This window comes from Pelodiscus sinensis, chromosome 28, assembly GCF_052426305.1.
Source record: "Pelodiscus sinensis isolate ZL-2025 chromosome 28, ASM5242630v1, whole genome shotgun sequence".
Taxonomy (NCBI): Eukaryota; Metazoa; Chordata; order Testudines; family Trionychidae; genus Pelodiscus; species Pelodiscus sinensis.
The window spans coordinates 12,721,371-12,743,168 of NC_143079.1; the positions used below are offsets into that span (position 1 = coordinate 12,721,371).

The window sequence follows — 21,798 nt, forward strand, 5'->3', positions numbered from 1 at the left end:
GCGGCAGCAGGAGCTGGCCATGGCGGAGTGGAGAAGCCGAGAGGCCCCGGCTGCGCTGAGTGGGAGGGACCCAGGGGGCCCAGGGCGGCCTGACGCTTGGAGAAGCTCGTGTTGGCCCAACGTGAGAATGTGGGGGACGTGGACGGGTCCTCAGGGCCTGTGAACTGCACCAGGTTCCTCCAGCGGACCGGCTGCAACAGCTCCCCCCCTTGCAGGATCAGGCGGCCGCAGGGGGGCTCAACCAGCTGGAGGCTCTGCAGCCGGGTGACTAGGAACGGGCCAAGGAGGCCCTGCTGCGCAAGTTCGGGCCGACCCCAGAGACGTGCAGGAAGAAGTTCTGGGGGTGCAGGAGAGGCCACGGGAGACCCATGTGGATCTGGCTCCCGCCTGGCGCAATCCTGCCACAAGTGGCTGTGCGGGGTCGGAGCCCAGGCCGCAGAGGAGCTGCTTAAGCCGATGATGCTGGAGCAGTTCTATGAAGCGTGCACACCCAGCCTGAGGCTGTGGCTCAAGGACCGGAGGCCAGAGACCCCCAGGAGGCCGGGAGGCTGGCGGACGAGTTCACGGAGAGCTGGTCCGGGTGTGAACGGGAGTCCCGGAGAGAGAGGGAATCGCACAGAGACCGGATCTCGGCTGAGCGACGGAGGGAGTCACCGACGAGGCGAGCCCAAGGACCAGGGCCAGCCGTCTGTGCCCCAGAGAACCAGCCGGACCCAGGCAGAGCCGGCCCAAAGGGGCCCGCACGTCCGAACTTGCCATCGCTGCGGGCAAAGAGGCCGCAAGAGGGCTCAGTGCAGCAGGTCCCATGACAGGTCCCACGACCGGAGACTTCCCAGGATTAACTGGCTGGGGCTGGGGGAAGGGCAGGCTGACCCAGCTGAGGGGCGGGAAAGGACGCTCAGTGCCCCTCCCCTGGGAGGTCTGACCCTCGGGAGGCAGATTTCTCCGTGTACCGGGTGGGGGCAGGGTGGCCCCTGTGGAGCGAGTGCCTCGTGCCCCTGCAGGTGGATGGCAGGGAGGTGACGGGTTTCTGGGACACGGGGACGGAGGTGACGCTGGCCCGGCCCAAGGTAGTGGCCCCAGACCACATGGTGCCCAACACTCAGCTGACCCTGAGGGACATAGATGGGACCCTGTTTAAGGTGCCCGTAGCCCGGGTGCATCTGAAATGGGGGGCCAAGGAGGGCCCCAAGGAGGTGGGGGTGCACCCGCACTTGCCCACGGAAGTGTTGATGGGGGGTGACCTAGAGGAGTGGCCAGACGGACCCCACAGGGCCCTGGTCACCACCCATAGCCAGAACCAGAGACCAGGCGGCTGGCCCGAGGCAGGACTCCGGGAGCTGCACCCAGTAGCCTGCCCCAGGAGATGCCCCAGCGGCGAAACCGTGAATTCCTAGCGGTTACTCGGCTTGTCTTCAGTCCCCGGGGGCCCCTGCCACTCCCTGCGGCTGCCTCTGGAGCAGAGGGCGGCAGGCAGTGGGGGCCAGGCGGGAGCTGGTCCGCGAGGGGAGTGCTTTTAAAAACCAGCCCCCCTCACAGAGGCCTGGGCTCCTGGACCCGGCACGAGAGGACGCACTTGAAATGCAGAGCCGCAGCGGGGGAGGCCCTGGACTGAGCCGGGCCACCTGGCTCCTAACGCACTTGAAATGCAGAGCCGCAGCAGGGGAGGCCCTGGACTGAGCCGGGCCACCTGGCTCCTAACGCACTTGAAATGCAGAGCCGCAGCGGGGTAGGCCCTGGACTGAGCCGGGCCGCCTGGCTCCTAACGCACGTGAAATGCAGAGCCGCAGCGGGGTAGGCCCTGGACTCAGCCGGGCTGCTGGCCAGCCTGCTCAAAATTGTACCGGCAAGGTGGGGGTGCGTGTCGCCTGTGGCATTAACCAATCCGCTCTTGCTGAGTGCTTGGTCACTTAATCGGCTGCACTATTACATCCCTAGGCCCCGTGGCTCCAGGCCGCACCTTGGGACAGCAAGAGCTTGCTTAACCCTTTGGCTGTGAGATGCTCGAGGGCTGGCCCGGTGGATAAGATGGGAGGTGTGCATTGACTTGGGCCAGTCCTTTGGGACTGGGAGAACCTGTCTGGAGCTGGGGAGCCTGGTCTCGTAACCTCTCCCGGGTACAAGCAGTGCTCTTGGCAATGGGCATGAGAGGGGGCTGCTTGTGAGACCTCTTGCTGGCCAGCGGGTGAACAGACGTGCTTGGTGGGACACGCCTGGTGCCTTACGGTGGGGGACCCCAGGCTCAGGCTGGGAGCTGCCCTGTCCCTCAGAGGTTTGCCTAGAAGGAGATGAGGATCCCCTGAGCTCGGTCTGTTTGGGAAGTCCCGGCAGCTCGTGTGGGGAGCGGGTTTGAACCCTGGGCACTCCACGTTCATGTGGGCGGGGCAATGTCTGGTCCGTGCTGCCACGTGTCTGTGGGCAGGGCGATGTCTGATCCGTGCTGCCACGTGTCTGTGGGCGGGGCGATGTCTGGTCCGTGCTGCCACGTGTCTGTGGGCAGGGCGATGTCTGATCCGTGCTGCCACGTGTCTGTGGGCGGAGTGATGTCTGGTCCGTGCTGCCACGTGTCTGTGGGCGGGGCGATGTCTGGTCCGTGCTGCCACGTGTCTGTGTGTCTGTGGGCGGGGCGATGTCTGGTCCGTGCTGCCACGTGTCTGTGGGCGGAGTGATGTCTGGTCCGTGCTGCCACGTGTCTGTGGGCGGGGCGATGTCTGGTCCGTGCTGCCACGTGTCTGTGGGCGGAGTGATGTCTGGTCCGTGCTGCCACGTGTCTGTGGGCGGGGCGATGTCTGGTCCGTGCTGCCACGTGTCTGTGGGCGGGGCGATGTCTGATCCGTGCTGCCACGTGTCTGTGGGCGGAGTGATGTCTGGTCCGTGCTGCCACGTGTCTGTGGGCGGGGCAATGTCTGGTCCGTGCTGCCACGTGTCTGTGGGCGGGGTGATGTCTGGTCCGTGCTGCCACGTGTCTGTGGGCAGGGCGATGTCTGATCCGTGCTGCCACGTGTCTGTGGGCGGAGTGATGTCCGGTCCATGCTCCCATGTGTCTGTGGGCGAGGCGATGTCCGGTCCACGCTCCCGTGTGTCCATGGGCGGGGCCATGTCCGGTCCATGCTCCCACGTGTCCATGGGCAGGGCCATGTCCAGTCCATGCTCCCGTGTGTCCGTGGGCGAGGCCATGTCCGGTCCGTGCTCCCGCGTGTCCGTGGGTGAGGCAATGTCCGGTCACACTCCTGCGTGTCTGTGGGCGGGGCCATGTCCGGTCCGTGCTCCCGTGTGTCTGTGGACGGGGCCATGTCCAGTCCGTGCTCCCGTGTGTCTGTGGGCGAGGCCATGTCCGGTCCGTGCTCCCGCGTGTCCGTGGGCGAGGCGATGTCCGGTCCGTGCTCCCGCGTGTCCGTGGGCGAGGCGATGTCCGGTCCGTGCTCCCGCGTGTCCGTGGGCGAGGCGATGTCCGGTCCATGCTCCCGCGTGTCCGTGGGCGAGGCGATGTCCGGTCACACTCCTGCGTGTCTGTGGGCGAGGCGATGTCCGGTCCATGCTCCCGCGTGTCCGTGGGCGAGGCGATGTCCGGTCACACTCCTGCGTGTCTGTGGGCGGGGCCATGTCCAGTCCGTGCTCCCGTGTGTCCGTGGGCGAGGCCATGTCCGGTCACACTCCTGCGTGTCTGTGGGCGAGGCGATGTCCGGTCCGTGCTCCCGCGTGTCTGTGGGCGGGGCCATGTGCGGTCACACTCCCGCGTGTCTGTGGGCGGGGCCATGTGCGGTCACACTCCTGCGTGTCTGTGGGCGGGGCCATGTGCGGTCACACTCCCGCGTGTCTGTGGGCGGAGCCATGTCCGGTCACACTCCCGCGTGTCTGTGGGCGGGGCCATGTCCGGTCACACTCCCGCGTGTCTGTGGGCGGGGCCATGTGCGGTCACACTCCCGCGTGTCTGTGGGCGGAGCCATGTCCGGTCACACTCCCGCGTGTCTGTGGGTGGGGCCATGTCCGGTCACACTCCCGCGTGTCTGTGGGCTGGGCCATGTCCAGTCTGTGCTCCCGCGTGTCTGTGGGCGGGGCCATGTCCGCTCACACTCCCGCGTGTCTGTGGGCGGGGCCATGTCCGGTCCGTGCTCCCGCGTGTCCGTGGGCGGGGCGATGTCCGGTCACACTCCTGCGTGTCTGTGGGCGGGGCCATGTCCGGTCACACTCCCGCGTGTCCGTGGGCGGGGCCATGTCCGGTCACACTCCCGCGTGTCCGTGGGCGGGGCCATGTCCGGTCACACTCCCGCGTGTCCGTGGGCGGGGCCATGTCCGGTCACACTCCCGCGTGTCCGTGGGCGGGGCCATGTCCGGTCACACTCCCGCGTGTCCGTGGGCGGGGCCATGTCCGGTCACACTCCCGCGTGTCTGTGGGCGGGGCCATGTCCGGTCACACTCCCGCGTGTCTGTGGGCGGGGCCATGTCCGGTCACACTCCCGCGTGTCTGTGGGCGGGGCCATGTCCGGTCACACTCCCGCGTGTCTGTGGGCGGGGCCATGTCCGGTCACACTCCCGCGTGTCTGTGGGCGGGGCCATGTCCGGTCCGTGCTCCCGCGTGTCCGTGGGCGGGGCGATGTCCGGTCACACTCCTGCGTGTCTGTGGGCGGGGCCATGTGCGGTCACACTCCCGCGTGTCTGTGGGCGGGGCCATGTCCGGTCACACTCCCGCGTGTCTGTGGGCGGGGCCATGTGCGGTCACACTCCCGCGTGTCTGTGGGCGGGGCCATGTGCGGTCACACTCCCGCGTGTCTGTGGGCGGGGCCATGTCCGGTCACACTCCCGCGTGTCTGTGGGCGGGGCCATGTCCGGTCACACTCCCGCGTGTCTGTGGGCGGGGCCATGTCCGGTCACACTCCCGCGTGTCTGTGGGCGGGGCCATGTCCGGTCACACTCCCGCGTGTCTGTGGGCGGGGCCATGTCCGGTCCGTGCTCCCGCGTGTCCGTGGGCGGGGCGATGTCCGGTCACACTCCCGCGTGTCTGTGGGCGGGGCCATGTGCGGTCACACTCCCGCGTGTCTGTGGGCGGGGCCATGTCCGGTCACACTCCCGCGTGTCTGTGGGCGGGGCCATGTCCGGTCACACTCCCGCGTGTCCGTGGGGGGCAGGAGGGCTAGCGAGGAGCCGTGGGTCACAGAGCCAAGTCTATGCTGCAAATAGAGACCCCTGGCCCCAAGCCTCTGAGCTCAGCTCTTCAGACTCAGGCTCCCACGACGGGGCTGCAAACAGCTGTGCAGAGGTTCCTGCTTGGGCTGGAGCACAGGCCCTGGGACCCCCTCTCCCGGCCCCCCCTTGTCTGAAGAGTCTCTGCCTTTGCTCCCCCCAGCAGCCGGTTCTGCAACCGCTGAGCCAGGCCCCCCCGCTCAGAGAGCTCCCTGTGGAGGATCCTGCACGCCCCCTTCCCCCGCGAGAGAGCCCGCGCTCCCCCCGGCCCCTCCTTACGCCCGGCTCCCCTGTAACCCGCAGCTCCCTGACCCGGTCGGCCAACGCAGAGTGGCTGGCGTGGAGTTCTGAGTCACAAAGCCTGGATTTCCTCTTTCTCCCCGCAGCCCGAATTTCCAAGCGGAGGGGAAACCCCGCCAAGGAAGTCGCTCGTCACAGGGCCTGTGCGGCGGCGCAGGGATACCTGCTAAGCGGGACGCTGGTGAGAAAAGGCCAAGCCGAGACTGGGACCCGAATGCAGAGTTTCTGAAGCAGCCCGGAGCAAAGCCGCCAACCAGGGGCCGCCCTGGACTAGCTGCCAGCAACTGGCGCCCGAGGCAAACCAGGCAATCGGCGCCCCCGCCCCCAAACCCCTCAGTGACATTGCGCCCCATCTGGCGCCCCATTTAACTTGGTGCCCTAGGCGACCGCCTAGTTCGCCTCTATGGACGGGCCGCCCCTGCTGCCAGCGCCTGCAATCCAGCCCCGCAGCCCGCTCCTAGCCAGCGGGCCACAGCAGGGCCTGCCTGGGGAGGCGTTGGGCAGGGTTCTAGAAGCGAGATGCCCACGGCCCCCGATGAACGTGGCATTAAACGATCCAGGTGGCGGTTTAGGGGTTCAGGGGATAATGCCTGGCATGTCCGGCCCCGTCCGTCATGAATGTAACAAGCCACCGGCAAATCGACTCTTTACTGGAGCACGTGGCTCCTGCCCGGTACGTGGCTCTCAGCCGAAGGCTGGTGGGGTCACATTTCAGAAAACGCCAGAGGGAGGGGGCAGAAATCATTTAACATTCGTAGCAGAGGCTTGGAGGAAACCAGAGACGCATCCCTGAGCATTTGATTTGCAGGTGACCCAAACATTCAGAGAATCCTCCAACACTAGAACTGGCACGGCCCTGGGGAGTCGTCAAGGCCAGTCCCGGCCATCCCAGCACTGTCGAGCTCACCCCTGACAGCGTCTGTCCAGCCTGCTCTGAAATGTCTCCCAGGATGGAGATTCCACAACCCCCCCAGGCAATTTACTCCCGTGCTTCCCCCTGGCAGGCAGGACGTTTTTGGGAGAGTGGTATTGAATGAAGAGCACAGGGCATGGGGAGAGAGATCCGGATCGCTTGGTAAACTGGGCACAACCAAGCAATGTGTTTTAAGTGTAACCGGATCCATCTGGGAACAAAGGACGCCCGCCATCTTCAAGGAGGGAGGCTCGGTCCTGGGAAGCTGAAAAAGATTTTTTGCTGGGGAAGGGGGGGATCCTCAGCTGAGCACAAGCTCCCAGTGCAACACCTGCCCCAATCAGCTCTGCTCTGGAGTTTGCAGTGGAGTCTGGCTGGGACCGTCTGCTAGATCTTTAACAGTGAGCGCTTTGTTCCCAACTGTGCGTCGGGTGTTTGTGTCAAGTGGAGGTTAATGAACAAGACAATAACCCAGCCGGGCTGAATAGCCCATCCCTCTCAACAGCTCTGGATTTGCTCCCTTGGGGCTGGCAATGTCATGACACCGCAAGTTCGAGTCACCAGTCTCCCAGCAGAAAGTTAAGGTGATTTTAATTGCAAGCGCTAAAGAGAAGCAGGCAGCAGTGTTTGGGAAGAGGGGGCCCTGGGCGCCGTTTCTCGTCCTGCGCACTCCCAGGGCATCTCCCCGGCAGGTGGCTATTAGGTCTGAAGCCTTTGAAAGTAGAACTCGGTGATCTGCGCCGCGCCTGGCTGGTTGGTGACGCTGAGGGGTTCGCTGTTCTTCTGGGAGGTGCAGAGGAACCAGCCGGGGTTGGCGGCCGACTCGAAGCGGTGGGTGCTGCCGGTGGGCGTATTGTGGAACGTGAAGCGGGTGGCTTGCTCCTTGTCCTCCACCAAGGCCATGATTTCCTTCTCCTGCGCGGGGAAGAGACAGGAGGGAGCTGCTGCGGGATGCTGGGAACCACCTTCCCCAGGCGCATGGCCCTTTGGAGCTCTGCACCAGCCCCCGTGGCTAGCGCCTCTCAGGCGCGGCGAGGTCACCCGTGTCAGCCCATTGGGGCTTACCTGCGCGTGGCTCGCTGCCTGCGATTGGCCACCAAAGCCACAGGTGACTGGCACCGCTTGCTGATTGGCTGAGTGTGGTGTTATAAACACATCATCAGTCTCCCTGCTGGCAGGAGTCTGTGGGGGATCGTCGATCCCTCCCCCAAACAGCCACGGCAACAAAGCCCACTGGTAACATGGCTTTGTGCCCGCCTGCTGCCTCGGTTTCCCTTTCCAGCTCCGTTAACCGAACTTCACGCTGCAAATGTTTCCTCAATAGCTCCCCCCTTCTGGAGTCCAGGTTAGCAGCACAAAGTTCTAGCCACGCAAACTGCAGCCTTTCTGACCTCACCCAGGGCCGCCGACGGGGCAGAGGGGCCACAAAGGGCCCCTGCAATTTAAAAGAGCAGCATCCAGACCCTTCCAGTCGCTGCCGGAGCCACGCGGGATGCAGTCCGGGTGGCACTGAGGGCTGGCTGGGGGAATCTCACTCCCAGCCCTGCCCCTTCTGGGGGCCTGGATTCAAGCCCCCGTCCAGCCCACTCAGCCTCTGACCCCAAGGAGCCTGCAACAGCAGGACCGGAGCAGCCCACGGCCACGGCTCTGGCCACGTCGGGATCCAGTCCCCAGAGGGAGGTACAACTTCTGCCCCCCCGCCGCCCATGGTAGCTCCCTGCTGAGGACGCTCACCTCCAGCTGCAGCGTGGGCTGGGCCGCCGGGTTGCACGACAGGCAGAGTTTCCCTTCCTGCACGCCCAGGATGATGGGGTATTGTTTGTCCGTCACGAACTGGTTGGGCACCACGCTGAGCTTCTCTGAGGGGAGACACGAGGGGCTCAGGGCTCTTGGCTGCCCGCAGGGGCACCAGGCAGGGAGGGGCAGCACTAAGCCCCCCAGAGAGCAACCACCTTGGCGGCCCAGAAGCCACTGCCCTGGCCCTCCCCGTCCCAGCTCTGCCTCCAGGCTCCGGCCAGCGCTCACTGTGCCCCCCCGCTGGGCCCTCCCACCCCACAGGTCTCTCCTCTAGCTCGGCAGCAAAACCCTGCCTCGGCATCCTCTCCGGCCTCTCCCTGGCACCCCCATCTGCCCTCCCTTGGGCCCTGCCCTTGGGCAGATGACTTCCTCCTGGCCAGGCACCGCCCGGAAAGGCCATGTGGCCTCAGTCCCATTGGGCCTCGGTGGGGGAAGGCAGCCCGCCAGGTGGCAGGAGTGTGGGACGAGAGGGCAGGTGGGTGGAGTGAGCAGGCGAAGCAGGGGACACAAGGGCGGGCAGGGGGAGTGGTGGACAAGAGGGCAGGCGGAGCAGGCTGGCAGAGCAGGGAACGAGAGGGTGGGCAGGTGGAGTGGGACACAAGAGAGTGGACGGGCAGAGTGGTGGATGAGAGGGCGGGCAGAGCGGGGGATGAGACAGCAGGTGGGTGGGCAGAGGGAGCGGGGGACGAGAGGGTGCAAGGGCGGGCGGGCGGAGCTGGGGATGAGAGGGTGCAAGGGTGGGCAGGCAGAGCGGGGAACGAGAGGGTGCGAGGGCGGGCAGGCGGAGCGGGGGACGAGAGGGTGCGAGGGTGGGCAGAGCAGGGGAAGAGAGAGTGGGCGGGCGGAGCGGGAGACGAGAGGGTGGGCGGGTGGAGCGGGGGACGAGAGGGTGGGCGGGTGGAGCGGAGCAGGGGACGAGAGCTGGGTGGGTGGAGCAGGGGATGAGAGAGTGGGTGGGTGGGCGGAGCGGAGCAAGGGGAGCGGAGCGGGGGACGAGAGGGTGGGCGGGCGGAGGGAGGCGGAGCGGGGGAGCGGAGCGGGGGACGAGAGAGTGGGCGGAGCGGAGCGGGGGACGAGAGGGTGGGCGGGCGGAGCGGGGGACAAGAGGGCGGGCGGGCGGAGCGGGGGACGAGAGGGTGGGCGGGCGGAGCGGAGGGAGAGAGTGGGCGGGAGGAGCGGAGCGGGGGACGAGAGAGTGGGCGGAGCGGAGCGGGGGACGAGAGGGCGGGCGGGCGGAGCGGGGGACAAGAGGGCGGGCGGGCGGAGCGGGGGACAAGAGAGTGGGCGGGAGGAGCGGAGCGGGGGACGAGAGAGTGGGCGGAGCGGAGCGGGGGACGAGAGAGTGGGCGGAGCGGAGCGGGGGACAAGAGGGCGGGCGGGCGGAGCGGGGGACAAGAGGGCGGGCGGGCGGAGCGGGGGACAAGAGGGCGGGCGGGCGGAGGGGGGACGAGAGGGTGGGCGGGCGGAGCGGGGGACGAGAGAGTGGGCGGAGCGGAGCAGGGGACGAGAGAGTGGGCGGAGCGGAGCGGGGGACGAGAGGGTGGGCGGGCGGAGCGGGGGACAAGAGGGCGGGTGGGCGGAGCGGGGGACGAGAGGGCGGGCGGAGCAGGGGACAAGAGGGTGGGCGGGCGGAGCGGGGGACGAGAGGGTGGGCGGGCGGAGCGGGGGACGAGAGGGCGGGCGGGCGGAGCGGGGGACGAGAGGGCGGGCGGGCAGAGCGGGGGACAAGAGGGTGGGCGGAGCTCACCAGGGTTGTGGTTAGAGGCTTCAGCCACGAGACTGTTGTTCTTCAGGCGGACGACCTTCTGGCTGGTGTCGCGCAGGGTGAAGTCGAACGGCGCGGGGATTTTCATTATAGTGCTCTCCCCATCCTCTGGCGACGGGCAAAGGCAAAGGGGAAATGCAGGTTCCAGCGGGAGGCCGCCCCTCAGGACGTCCGTCAGCCCCAGAGCTCCTTGCACGACCCCCGCCCCCTCCGGGAGCACTGGGAATCCGCTTTGTCAGGGTCTTTTCGCTCCTCCCCCTTAGCTTTCCCCTCTAGCCCACCCCGTGTGAGTCCTGCTGCTGGGCCCCTGGGCAGAGCGCCGAGGATACGGACTGGACCCCGAGAAACCGCCTCTCCCTTTCGACGAGAGCCCGCGCCCCGGAAGGGTCCTGCCCTGGCCTCACGGGGACTGGAGTCCCCCAGAGATACGGCCAGAGGCCCCGCCACATCCCGGAGGGGCGCTTTAGACGGCACACGATCCCGGCCAAGGCCACATTTGGTCTCGGAGACGCTGCGGTAAACGGGGGTGCAAGCAGGCGGCTGGACCAGTGTCCCCAGGGTGCAGAGAGCCATTCAAGGCCCCGAAGCCCTGGATCTGATGGACAGCACTGGAAGCCAGCGGGTCCAGACCACCCCACCCCCGTTCCTGCCCCTAGAGGTGCAAGGCCCACGTCTGACCCTGCCACGCCCCCCAGGGCTGCTCCGAGAAGAGGGGGTGGGAACCGGGGGGGGAGCAGATACCCACCTGTCTTAGCGAAGGTGTTGAACAAATCCTCCATAGCTCTGTCCCGTTTCCCCTGGGGCCCGATGGGCCGGCCGCCCGGCCCTGCGGCTGCCTGGGATGCCATGCTGTGGATGGGGGCCCGGTGCCGGTCGTGTCCTGGGGGCAGCAGGGCAGCTGGGAAGAACAGAAGGACACGGGTGCTCAGGCTGGCTGGCCCTGTGCGGGGAGCCCCTTTGGCCCTGCCCCTGGGGTCCGGACAGCCAGCAGCACATGGCCTGGGGTGTAGAATGGGGGATGAGCCCCACCTGCCGAGCAACCTGATTGGCTGCTCACGGAGATCCAAGCCAATCAGGGCTCATTCCCCGCCCCCCTTTCCCCAGGGCCCAGCTCTGGGGCAGATCCCCAGGAGTCACCAAGGGGGCTGCCAGCCCCTGAACGTAGCAGCAGGAGGGGCCCGGACCAGCCACTGGTCATGCTGCCCGGGGAGATGCTGGCCCTGGCACTCGGCCGAGGGGCTCCAGGCTGGCTGCCGGGGGGAGGGGCGGGATGGGAGATGCTGGCCCTGGCACTCGGCCGAGGGGCTCCAGGCTGGCTGCCGGGGGCAGGGGCGGGATGGGAGATGCTGGCCCTGGCACTCGGCCGAGGGGCTCCAGGCTGGCGCCGGGGGGAGGGGCGGGATGGGAGATGCTGGCCCTGGCACTCGGCCGAGGGGCTCCAGGCTGGCGCCGGGGGGAGGGGCGGGATGGGAGATGCTGGCCCTGGCACTCGGCCAAGGGGCTCCAGGCTGGCGCCGGGGGGAGGGGCGGGATGGGAGATGCTGGCCCTGGCACTCGGCCGAGGGGCTCCAGGCCGGATGCCGGGGGGAGGGGCGGGATGGGAGATGCTGGCCCTGGCACTCGGCCGAGGGGCTCCAGGCTGGCTGCCGGGGGGAGGGGTGGGATGGGAGATGCTGGCCCTGGCACTCGGCCAAGGGGCTCCAGGCTGGCGCCGAGGGGAGGGGCGGGATGGGAGATGCTGGCCCTGGAACTCGGCTGAGGGGCTCCAGGCCGGATGCCGGGGGGAGGGGCGGGATGGGAGATGCTGGCCCTGGCACTCGGCCGAGGGGCTCCAGGCTGGCTGCCGGGGGGAGGGGCGGGATGGGAGATGCTGGCCCTGGCACTCGGCTGAGGGGCTCCAGGCCGGATGCCGGGGGGAGGGGCGGGATGGGAGATGCTGGCCCTGGCACTCGGCCGAGGGGCTCCAGGCTGGCGCCGGGGGGAGGGGCGGGATGGGAGATGCTGGCCCTGGCACTCGGCCGAGGGGCTCCAGGCCGGATGCCGGGGGGAGGGGCGGGATGGGAGATGCTGGCCCTGGCACTCGGCCGAGGGGCTCCAGGCTGGCTGCCGGGGGGAGGGGCAGGATGGGAGATGCTGGCCCTGGCACTCGGCTGAGGGGCTCCAGGCCGGATGCCGGGGGGAGGGGCGGGATGGGAGATGCTGGCCCTGGCACTCGGCCGAGGGGCTCCAGGCTGGCGCCGGGGGGAGGGGCGGGATGGGAGATGCTGGCCCTGGCACTCGGCCGAGGGGCTCCAGGCTGGCTGCCGGGGGGAGGGGCGGGATGGGAGATGCTGGCCCTGGCACTCGGCCGAGGGGCTCCAGGCTGGCTGCCGGGGGGAGGGGCGGGATGGGAGATGCTGGCCCTGGCACTCGGCCGAGGGGCTCCAGGCTGGCTGCCGGGGCCGGGCGTCTCCCCAGCCGCCCTCCGAGGGGAGCCAGGCCTCCCGGAGCCGTTGGCTGCCGGTGGGACGTGCTGGGCGAGGGGGTTTCTCCAGCCAGGCGGCGCCAGGGGATGGAACAAACCCCAGGGCAGGGCCAGTGAGTCAGTCCGGGGAAGGGGTCGATTTGCTGACCCGCCTGCACCCCACGGGCCAGCGGCCCTCCCGCCCCGGCTGCCCTGCCCAGGACGGGCCCTGTGGGGAGCAGGCAACAGCCCCGGTCTTGGTGGCCGGGCTGGTTCCCACTGGGGGTCGTGCCCCTTTGGGCCCCGCTGCGGCCCAGTGCTCTGCATATCCACTGCCCGGCTCTGGCTGGGGCTGGCCGGGCGCGGGGCCGCGAGCGCAGACCTGTCCCGGGTGCGTGGAGACGGGGCCCGCGGGGCTCCTGGGGAGAGAACAAGGCGCGGTGAGATTTCTCCCCTCGTCGCCCTGCCCCGTCTGAGACCGGCAGCCCCTGCCGCCGCCCAGCCCACGGCCCCGCTCGGCTCGCTCCTCATCGGGGGCATCTGCCCGGTTCTGGAACTTAGCAGCCAGAATTTCCTTTATTTCCTCGCCCCTCGCCCCGGCTCCCCGCCAAGTCTGGTGCTGCCGGCGCCGAGCCCCAGCCGGGGGCACCCCCCCCAGCCCAGGGGCACCCCCCCCCCCAGCGCTGCAACACGTCTCGAGGGGCCGCGTTCCTCGCCACCGCCCCGTCTGCAGCGCAGCCGCCTCCTGCACATGCCGCCCACCTCGTGGCAGACTCCCCGGGCGCCTGCCCCCAGAGCCGCCGGCTGGGGAGGTCCCATGGCAGGCGTGTCGTTTACACGCCCCCGTCTGGCTCTGTCCGCCTCACACCGGGCGTCAGCTCTTCGGCCCTGGGCGGCGCCGAGCGGCGTGGCCCTGACCACTGCTCCTGCACACGACCCCACACGCGCCCGCCCCAGCAAGCTCGGGGCCGGGCCAAAGCCGCCCTGGGTATGGCTAGTGCCCGGAGGCCGGCATGGGGGGAATGATCCCGGCAGCAGCCCTGCGCCAGCCGTACCTGTTGGGAATCGGGAGCGGCTCCCTCTGTCAGCGGCTGAGTCGGTGGCGGGGATCGCCCAGCTATTTATCCGGGGGCCCTGGGCAGGGTGGCCACGCCCGGGATCATCAGCAGGGCGGGACCTGAGCGTGCCTGGACCCAGACAGCAGCAATCCCCGGAGCAGCAGCTCCCGCCCAGCCGGCGGAGGAGCGGGAAAGAGCCGGGGTGGGGGGGGGACTTTTCCCGGAGACGCCCCTGCAGGCCCCGCCGGGCGAGACGCAGCCGCTGCCCAGGGCGCCCGGGAGGTCTGTTCACACGCCCCTCTGCTCTCGGGTGCTGCAGGCTAGATCCAGGGTCCCTGCTCCGAGGCCTGGTCCAGAGCGTCCGGCATTCGCTGGCAGCCTGCCCCCCGGCCCAGCCACAGCAGCCTGGTGCTCGTCCCCTCGCCTGGTTCCCTCCCGACTCAGCCCCTCCCGCGTGGCAGCGCCCGTGGTGGTGCCGGCACCGTAGACCAGGCGACGCCTCCTTCCCCGTCCTGCCGGGGGATCTGAGGCAGGGGGCGACCCCTGGAGAGCGCCCGTCCCAGCCCCTCCGTGCCAATCCCCAGAGGAGATGCACCCGCCCCAGCAAGGAGCACGGGACAGGCTGGCTGCTGCTGCCGGGGGAGGGCTGGAGAGGAGGCCCTGCTGCTCGGACACTCCTCAGCACGGGGCGCTCGCCCCCCCCCCCGCACTGCCCTGGGGCACGCTCACCCACAGCGCTCTGCTCTCTCCACAGGCCCTGCAATGGCGACAGAGAAACTGGTTGGACCCGTTTTCACGTTTGGCAACTTGCCTGTCGCCAGACCCTCGCCTGGTTCCCTCCCGACTCAGCCCCTCCCGCGTGCCAGCGCCCGTGGTGGTGCCGGCACCGTAGACCTGTGAGCACCAGGCAGGGCAGACGAATGATGCAGACACACCCCAAGCCTGGAGGTTGTTGCCCCATGAGATACACCCAACCAGCAGCGAAAGTAACCGTCCGCATCGCTCTCGGGACTCCCACGGGGGCTGAAAGCACTTTCCTGCCATATTTCTGCCCCTAGACCACCACCAGGAAACCGAGGGTTACAAATGAGAGGTTCTTTAAAACCAGTGTCATTTAATAACAGGTTCTTCCGATCCCAAAGGACCAGCCACACATCCAGGGCAATCGACAGCTCAGATCTTACCCCCAAAATCACACTATTGCCAGCCCTTTAGAATCTGAAATCTAAAGGGAAAGAAAGAAAGAAAGAAAGAAAGAAAGAAAGAAAGAAAGAAAGAAAGAAAGAAAGAAAGAAAGAAAGAAAGAAAAAGAGGGAGGGAGGGAGGAAGAAAGGGAGGGAGGGAGGAAGGAAGAAAGGGAGGAAGAAAGGAAGGGAGGGAGAGAGGGAGGAAGGGAGGGAGAGAGCCTGCTGAGCGCCGTGTCTCTGGACACCGCTCTGCCTGGCTCGCGGGCGTGGCAGCGGCACGTGGCCTGGTGAGAGCCGTGTCTCTGGGCACCACTCTGGCCTGGCTTGTGGGTGTTGCAGCAGCATGTGGCCTGGTGAGAGCTGTGTCTCTGGACACTGCTCTGTCCTGGCTTATGGGTATGGCAGTGGCACGTGGCCTGGTAAGAGCCGTGTCTCTGGACACCGCTCTGGCCTGGCTTGCAGGCATGGTACATGGCCTGCTGAGCGCCATGTCTCTGGACACCGCTCTGGCCTGGCTCGTGGGGGTGGCAGCGGCACATGGCCTGCTGAGCGCTTTGTCTCTGGACACCGCTCTGCCTGGCTCGAGGGCGTGGCAGCGGCACGTGGCCTGCTGAGCGCCATGTCTCTGGACACCGCTCTGGCCTGGCTCGAGGGCGTGGCAGCGGCACGTGGCCTGCTGAGCGCCATGTCTCTGGACACCGCTCTGCCTGGCTCGTGGGGGTGGCAGCGGCACGTGGCCTGCTGAGCGCCATGTCTCTGGACACCGCTCTGCCTGGCTCGAGGGCGTGGCAGCGGCACGTGGCCTGCTGAGCGCCATGTCTCTGGACACCGCTCTGCCTGGCTTGAGGGCGTGGCAGCGGCACGTGGCCTGCTGAGCACCGTGTCTCCGGGCTCACGGGCGTGGCAGAGAACTAGCGAGATGACATAGGGTGAGTGGAACACGGCTCCTGCCCGGGGCGGCGGTGGAGGCAGCAGGAAGCGAGAAGGATCCCTGTCATCCGCCCTGACGCTGCCCCAGCCCCGACTAAGGACGGTTGCTCTGAATTTCCTGCATTGCTGCCTGTGGCACGTCTGCCTAGAGACGCGTGAGCAAGTCTCAGCGGCTTCCCCTCCCGTTCTGCTGTGACTGCACATCCTGCCCGTGGCTGGGGCTGGGGCTGGGGCTCCCCCGCGAGCCTCGCGCAACTGCTGCCAGCACGGTGGCCACCCCCGCCAGTGCCCGAAGGACCGGCCCCCCCAGCACTGCAGCTCAGCGGGTCCCAGGCTCGGGGCTGTACAGCCTGGACAGAGCGCAAGGACCAGCCCCCTGCCTGCCAGCGCCTCGCCCTCCTGCTCCGAGCCTGGCCCGGCCCTGGCTCACCTGCAAGGATCAACAGAATCTTGAGGTGGGAGTGGGGTTCAGATCTGGCCCATGATCCCGCCCCCTTCCCACTGTTCCCCCCAATGCCCCGCCCATGCTCCACCCACTGTCTCAGTGGCCTCCATGCTTGCTGTGCCTCTTCCACATGCTCCCCTCGTGCTGCAGCAGGAGGGGAGTGTGGGAACGGCAGGTTGGGGGGTTCACGCCGCGCCCCCTTCAAAGGGGGGTTAAGCCCCTTGTGCCTCATCCTGCCTTGAGCACACGGGGAGAACAAGGGATCCTGCCCTCTCCGGAACAGCCCAGAACACCTGGGAACCTGTTATTGGCACCCCCTCGCCCCCTCCCACCCAGACACCCCCCCACACCCTCCCCCACACACTCCCCTCACAGTCCCATGCGCTTTTCCCAAAGCTAACCATGGCCACTTGTAAGCTGCCTGCGCACAGCTCGTCCTCCCGCCCTTGGGCTGGTGGCGTTGCTCTCCTCTGGACTTGCTCCAGTTTGCCCCAGCTTTGCCCAGACACAGGCCCAGACTCGGGCCTGAGCTCATGACTCACCAAGGCCAGATAAGGGGGACCCGGGTCTAACACACGACTCCCGCTCACACACCCAGCAGGGGAGTGGCCCTCTATACACCTGCAGCACATCGCATGTTTCAGTGTGCCCGCAAATTTTCCCTACCCTGGGACTGAATTTTCCCATGTGCACCAGTATGGAGGGGATGTGTGACACGGAGGGGACGTGCAACACGGGGGGACATGTGACATGGAGGGGGATATGTGATATAGAGGGGACGTGCGGCACGGGGGGACATGTAACACGGAGGGGGATATGTGACATAGAGGGGACGTGCGGCACGGGGGGACATGTGACACAGAGGGGACGTGCGACATGCGGGGGACGTGACATGGAGGGGACGTGCGACACGGCACCTTCATATTTGTGCACATAAGACAAGGCATGTGCTGCAGGCGGGGCGGAGGGGCTCTGAGTGTGTGAGGGGACTCAGGCCTGGGGAGAGGGTTTGGGTACAGGCTCTGGGGTGGGGTTGGGGGATGAGGGGGGTCCCAGGGCCAGGCCAGTGCATGGGGGCTCTGGGGCCAGGCCACTCCAGCTGCATCGGGGGAGGGGTTGTCCCAGGCTGCGCTGTCTGGGCTGTGGCTGCCTTGGGGCTGGGGAGAGGCGCCTGATTCAGGCTGGTCCCTTGGCTGGGGGCGGGACGACCTCCTCCCTGCCCTGCAGCGCAGACCACCTAGCCAGCTCCCCGGGGCTGCATGTGATTCCCCCTTCTCAGTCGGGTTCTGTGCACCCGGCTTTGGCGAATTGCACCTGGCCGGCTGCAGAGCCCGTCCCCGCTGTCCCGAGCAGTTGTGCAGGGCGAGGCCTCTTCCAAGATGCTCGCAAGCCCCCGCTTGGCCTCACGGGCACGTTACAGGCCCAGGCTGGGCGCCCGTGGGCGCGTCACTAATGGAACCGCCTAGTGCCGGGACTGGCCCCGGTGGGACGCCGCGGGGCTTAGGAGCGGGTTGCTGAACCTTTCCAGGGACAAAATGAGGCTGCCTGGTCTGTAATTGCTTGAGCCCTTTCAAGGCCGATGCTGTTTGCCCGTCCCCCACTCTGACACCTCCTTCCTCCTCCCGCAGCTCCCCACGGCCCTTGCGACGGCTCGGCAGCGGCTGCAGCCCGGGAGCCTTCTGAGCAGAATGGGTCTGGCTTGCCGGCACAGGGGGCGTGTGCACAGCGCCGCGGAGCTCGAAACGGGAGATTGCTTTTTGAATTTAAATGCAATCCAAGATCTACCCCCAACCCAAACACCCTGGCCCCGCCTCCTTCGTGCCTGAGGGGCAGCTCCAAGGCGAAGGGCAGGAGATGCACAGTAGCGGGGGGGGGGGGGGGGGGACCGGCACTTGACAGCCGCTTGGCCAAACCAGTCGGGATCCCCTGCCAGAGGCGCCGAGATCCACCAGCAGCTCCCGACCTCCAGCCTGGTGACCACGGGCCTGGCTTCTTTGGAGAGAGACGCTGTGCCGCCAGGCCCTGCATCCCTGCGGATTACCGAGGGTCGCCGGGACGTTGGACTAGCGAGCCCGTTACTCTGGATATACCTGGAAATAACGGGCTTGTTGCTAAGACGCGGAGAACGCTGTTTCGGGGTGCGGGGCGTATCCCCCGATAGCGCCGCTGTCTAGACGTACCCAGAGTCTTTGACCCGCTTCCCCCCCTTAGGGCTTGTGGTCCTTCCCCGTGTTAACGTGAGCGGGGCTGTGTCTGTTCTGTGACGCCCTAGAAAGTCGGCAGTCCCGCCTTTCGGACGTCCTCTGCTCCCAGCTCTCCTTCCCTGCCGAGCAGAGGGCCCGCGCGCTCCTCTGTCTTCCTCTTGCTGCCAGTGTCTTTCCAGAGGCTCCTGTCCCTTGCTGGGTGTGAGCCCTTCTGGGCCTTTCTCATTTCCTCCCTGCCTGCTTGCCCTGGGCTTTTGCGCCCCTCCCTGCTGGCACGTTCTGGGGGCCTCTCTTGGATTTCCAGGGATCAGAGCGCTCCTGCTGGAGCCATCCGGACCCCTTGCCAGCCTCCCTCGCAGCAGGCCTCTGCCCTAACCCGGGCTGTCGCTGCGACAAGCTCGGCCATCGTCTGCCGCCCCGACAGGCACCCCGGGCGGGTTTGCTATTGACTTTGCCGGGAGCCGGACTGAGCTGACCCCGGAGTTGGCAGATTTGCACCCGCTGCGGAGCACGGGGCAGGGAGCATTCGGAAGGAAGCTGGGGCGGGGATCCCCCGTGTAGACCCACCGAAGGGATTGCATCAGCGGGGCTCCATGAGGCTCCAAACACCCCCATTCGGACGGGCCCGAGAGGGGAGGGGAAAAGCGCATTTAACTGTGTCGGGACCCAGGCCCCCTTCAGCAAGGGGCCATGGGGCCTCCATCTCAGCAGAGGAAAGGGGCCTTGTGTCTCTCTGCCCGTCCATGTGCCAGGGTAGGGCAGATCCCCAGGCTCCGGGGGAGGTTGTAGCTGTGGTCACACACTGTGACTTCACTCGCAGAACAGGGAAGCGCTCGCCGGGCACAATGGCTTGTGGGTTTGCAGCTCGCCAGCGAGCTCAGGAAGCAGGCGGCTGGGGGAGTCTTTGCAGGAAGTGCTTGGTTTGGAACCTGAGCTGGGCCTGAGCCATGACGCATGGGAACCTGGGGGCCCGGTATCACTGGGGGCAGGATACGCGGGCATCCGAGGGTGAATGTAGCCCCAGCTCTCTGGACCCGCAAGCCACAGGTTGCACACTGGCCCGCAGCACGTCCTGCGTGACTCACCGACCGAAACCCACCGTGCAAGTGCCCCGAGCTAGAGAGCAAGAGCAACACCCGCGCCACCGGTCAAGCCGCTCCAGTGACCTACTTATCTCAAGCTCCGCGGGGAGCCGAGTGAGTCTGTAACGGGAAAAACTTCAAAACCAATGGCTGGTCCTGCCGCACCTTAGAGACTGGCACAACATGTGGGTGGGTCATGAGCTGCCTCTTCAGATGACTGGAGCATTAAAAGTCCAGACCCAAGAAGGAAGGGCGGGGGAAGGAAGGGAAGAAAGCGAATTAGAATGTTCAAGGTACAGGGAGCTGATAAGAACCATTTGCACCTTCTCTAAGTGCCCATTGTTTAGTTGGTTAAGTTATCTCAAGCAAAATGCAGGACAATGTAGCACTTTAAAGACTAACAAGATGGTTTATTAGATGATGAGCTTTCGTGGGGCCAGACCCACTTCCTCAGATCAAATAATGGAAGAAAACAGTCACAGCCATATATACCAAAGGATACAATTAAAAAAATGAACACACATGAAAAGGACAAATCACATTACAGAACAGAAGGGGGATGTGGGGGGGGGGGGGGGGGAAGGAAGGTGAATGCCAGTGAGTTAATGATATTAGAGGTGGGGAAGGGGAGATGTCTGTGAGTTAATAGTATTAGAGGTGATAATTGGGGAAGCTATCTTTGTAATGGGTTAGATAGTTGGGGTCTTTGTTAAGTCCGGTGCGGAGGGTGTCGAATTTTAGCATGAATGCCAGTTCAGAGGATTCCCTTTCAAGTGCAGATTTGAATGTCTTCTGAAGTAGGATGCAGGTTAGCAGGTCATTGAGACTGTGTCCTTTCTGGTTGAAATGACAAGAAACTGTTTTCTCTTTGTGATCTTGTCTGATATCTGTTTTGTGGGCATTGATCCTTTGGCGAAGTGTCTGAGATGTTTGTCCAATGTACATAGCAGACGGACATTTTCGGCACATGATAGCATAGATTATATTTCTGGATGCGCAGGAATATGTGTTCTTGATCTTATAACTCACTTGGTTAGGTCCATAGTCGCTCTAACCCCTAGGCATGCTGCCAGGCCTGTTCTGCTGGGGGATCTGCCCCCATCGCGCCCTCCTCATCCCTGCTCACCGCACGGGCCCTGCATCGGAGGCCACGTTCCCTGGCCGGCAACCCCTTCGCTCTGCCGGGAGGTTGCAAAGCTGCTGTAAGTTCGCCAGGCGCCCGGCTCGGTGCTGAAAAGTCCAGCTGGTGGAGCGACGCTGGGGGAGGGGGAAGGGGTTGTGCTGGCCCTGAGGCAGGGCTGGTTACACCACCGCAGCGCCTGGCCCTGCGTTCGAGGAGCTGGGATCAGCTGGATGGGCCCGAGGGCTTTGGGGCTGCTCCGAGCTGCATCCTCGCCTGGAGGATTTAGAGGCAAGAGCGGGGAGCACTGGACAGCTCTGCCCGGTTAATCCCGCCTGCGCGTCACAGCTCGCCTAGTGCCCTGTGTGGCCCTCCCTAGAGCCACTGCCTGCACGGGGCGCCCTTGGGCATGGCAGCCGCAGGGCAGGCCTGGCACCCTTGCGCAGCCTTTACTGCTGCTCCTTCACCCTGTTCCCGTCCTCCTGGAGCTCAGCCATGGAGGCTGGCGAGACCACGCGCCCCAGGCCACGGCCTCAGCCGCGGGAGGCTGCATGCTGAGCGCGGCTGCCCCAGGCTTGGGCACACCCAGGCTGGCTCTCGCTGGCGCCAGCAACTCAGCGCCCCCAGCCGTATACCAGCTCTGAACGAGCGCTCCCCTGCCAGCACGTACAGAACTGGGGAGGGGGAGGCTGCGGGAGCAGACTGCATTTGCATAGACACGCCTACTTTGCCTACCTGATCAGCCGCCCAACTTGCTGTGCCCAAGTGACCGGTTTGGGCGGGTTGTGCACGTGAGTCCTGGAGGCTGGGGAACAAAATGTTTTCTCGTTGTCTGACTGACAGGCGGTGGAGCTGCACTTAGCAGTAGGGGTTTTGCTCCCTTTGAGGACAGGTCACCCTAACTGCAAACAACCTGGCTAAGCTTCAGGTGGGGCTGTAAAAAGCCAGTAAATTGGGGGTGGGGTCTGGCCCTTGGTGTCTCCAGGCCTTAAAGCCAGAGCTGTTCAGATTCCACTGGAATCATCAGGGCTCTGACAGGCTAGGCCAGGGGCTGCGCCCTAGACCTGGTGTGGGGGGAAGTGCAGCCCTGAGGTTCCCCGTACCCAGTGGAATCACTAAGAACTGGGCTAGTGGGGGAACCTCAGAAGGCAGCAGCCACATTGTCTGAGCACACGGCTGGTGGCAAACCCACTGGAGTTGGGGGCGTTGCTGGCTGAAAGACATGCCCAAGATCACACTGGGACTAGAAGCCAAGTCTCCAAAGCCCTAGGCACACACCCTAACCATTAGGTAATCCTGCCACCCTAGTCACTGTGAGTCAATAGTGTTGCACCAAGTTCCGGGTGGATCGCAGGCCTGGCCCTTGTGAATAG

The 21,798-nt window shown here is 66.1% G+C and overlaps 1 protein-coding gene across 2 annotated transcripts; it reads right to left on the reverse strand.

Annotated features, from left to right (window-relative positions):
* Positions 1-6,968: 6,968 nt before the first annotated feature.
* LOC102448715 (interleukin-36 receptor antagonist protein-like) lies at positions 6,969-14,142 on the reverse strand. 2 transcript variants are annotated; one of them, XM_075910776.2, is made up of 6 exons: positions 13,455-14,142; positions 12,782-12,818; positions 10,702-10,854; positions 9,939-10,064; positions 8,129-8,253; positions 6,969-7,309 (listed from the first exon to the last, which is right to left on the reverse strand). In XM_075910776.2, the coding sequence occupies exons 3-6, from the start codon at positions 10,802-10,804 to the stop codon at positions 7,094-7,096; spliced, it is 570 nt and encodes a 189-aa protein (XP_075766891.2). In that variant the 5' UTR covers positions 10,805-10,854; positions 12,782-12,818; positions 13,455-14,142; the 3' UTR covers positions 6,969-7,093. The 2 variants fall into 2 exon arrangements, with proteins under 2 accessions (XP_075766891.2, XP_075766890.2); XM_075910775.2 differs by lacking the exon at positions 12,782-12,818 and having other exon boundaries at positions 13,455-14,141.
* Between the last annotated feature and the right edge of the window lie 7,656 nt (positions 14,143-21,798).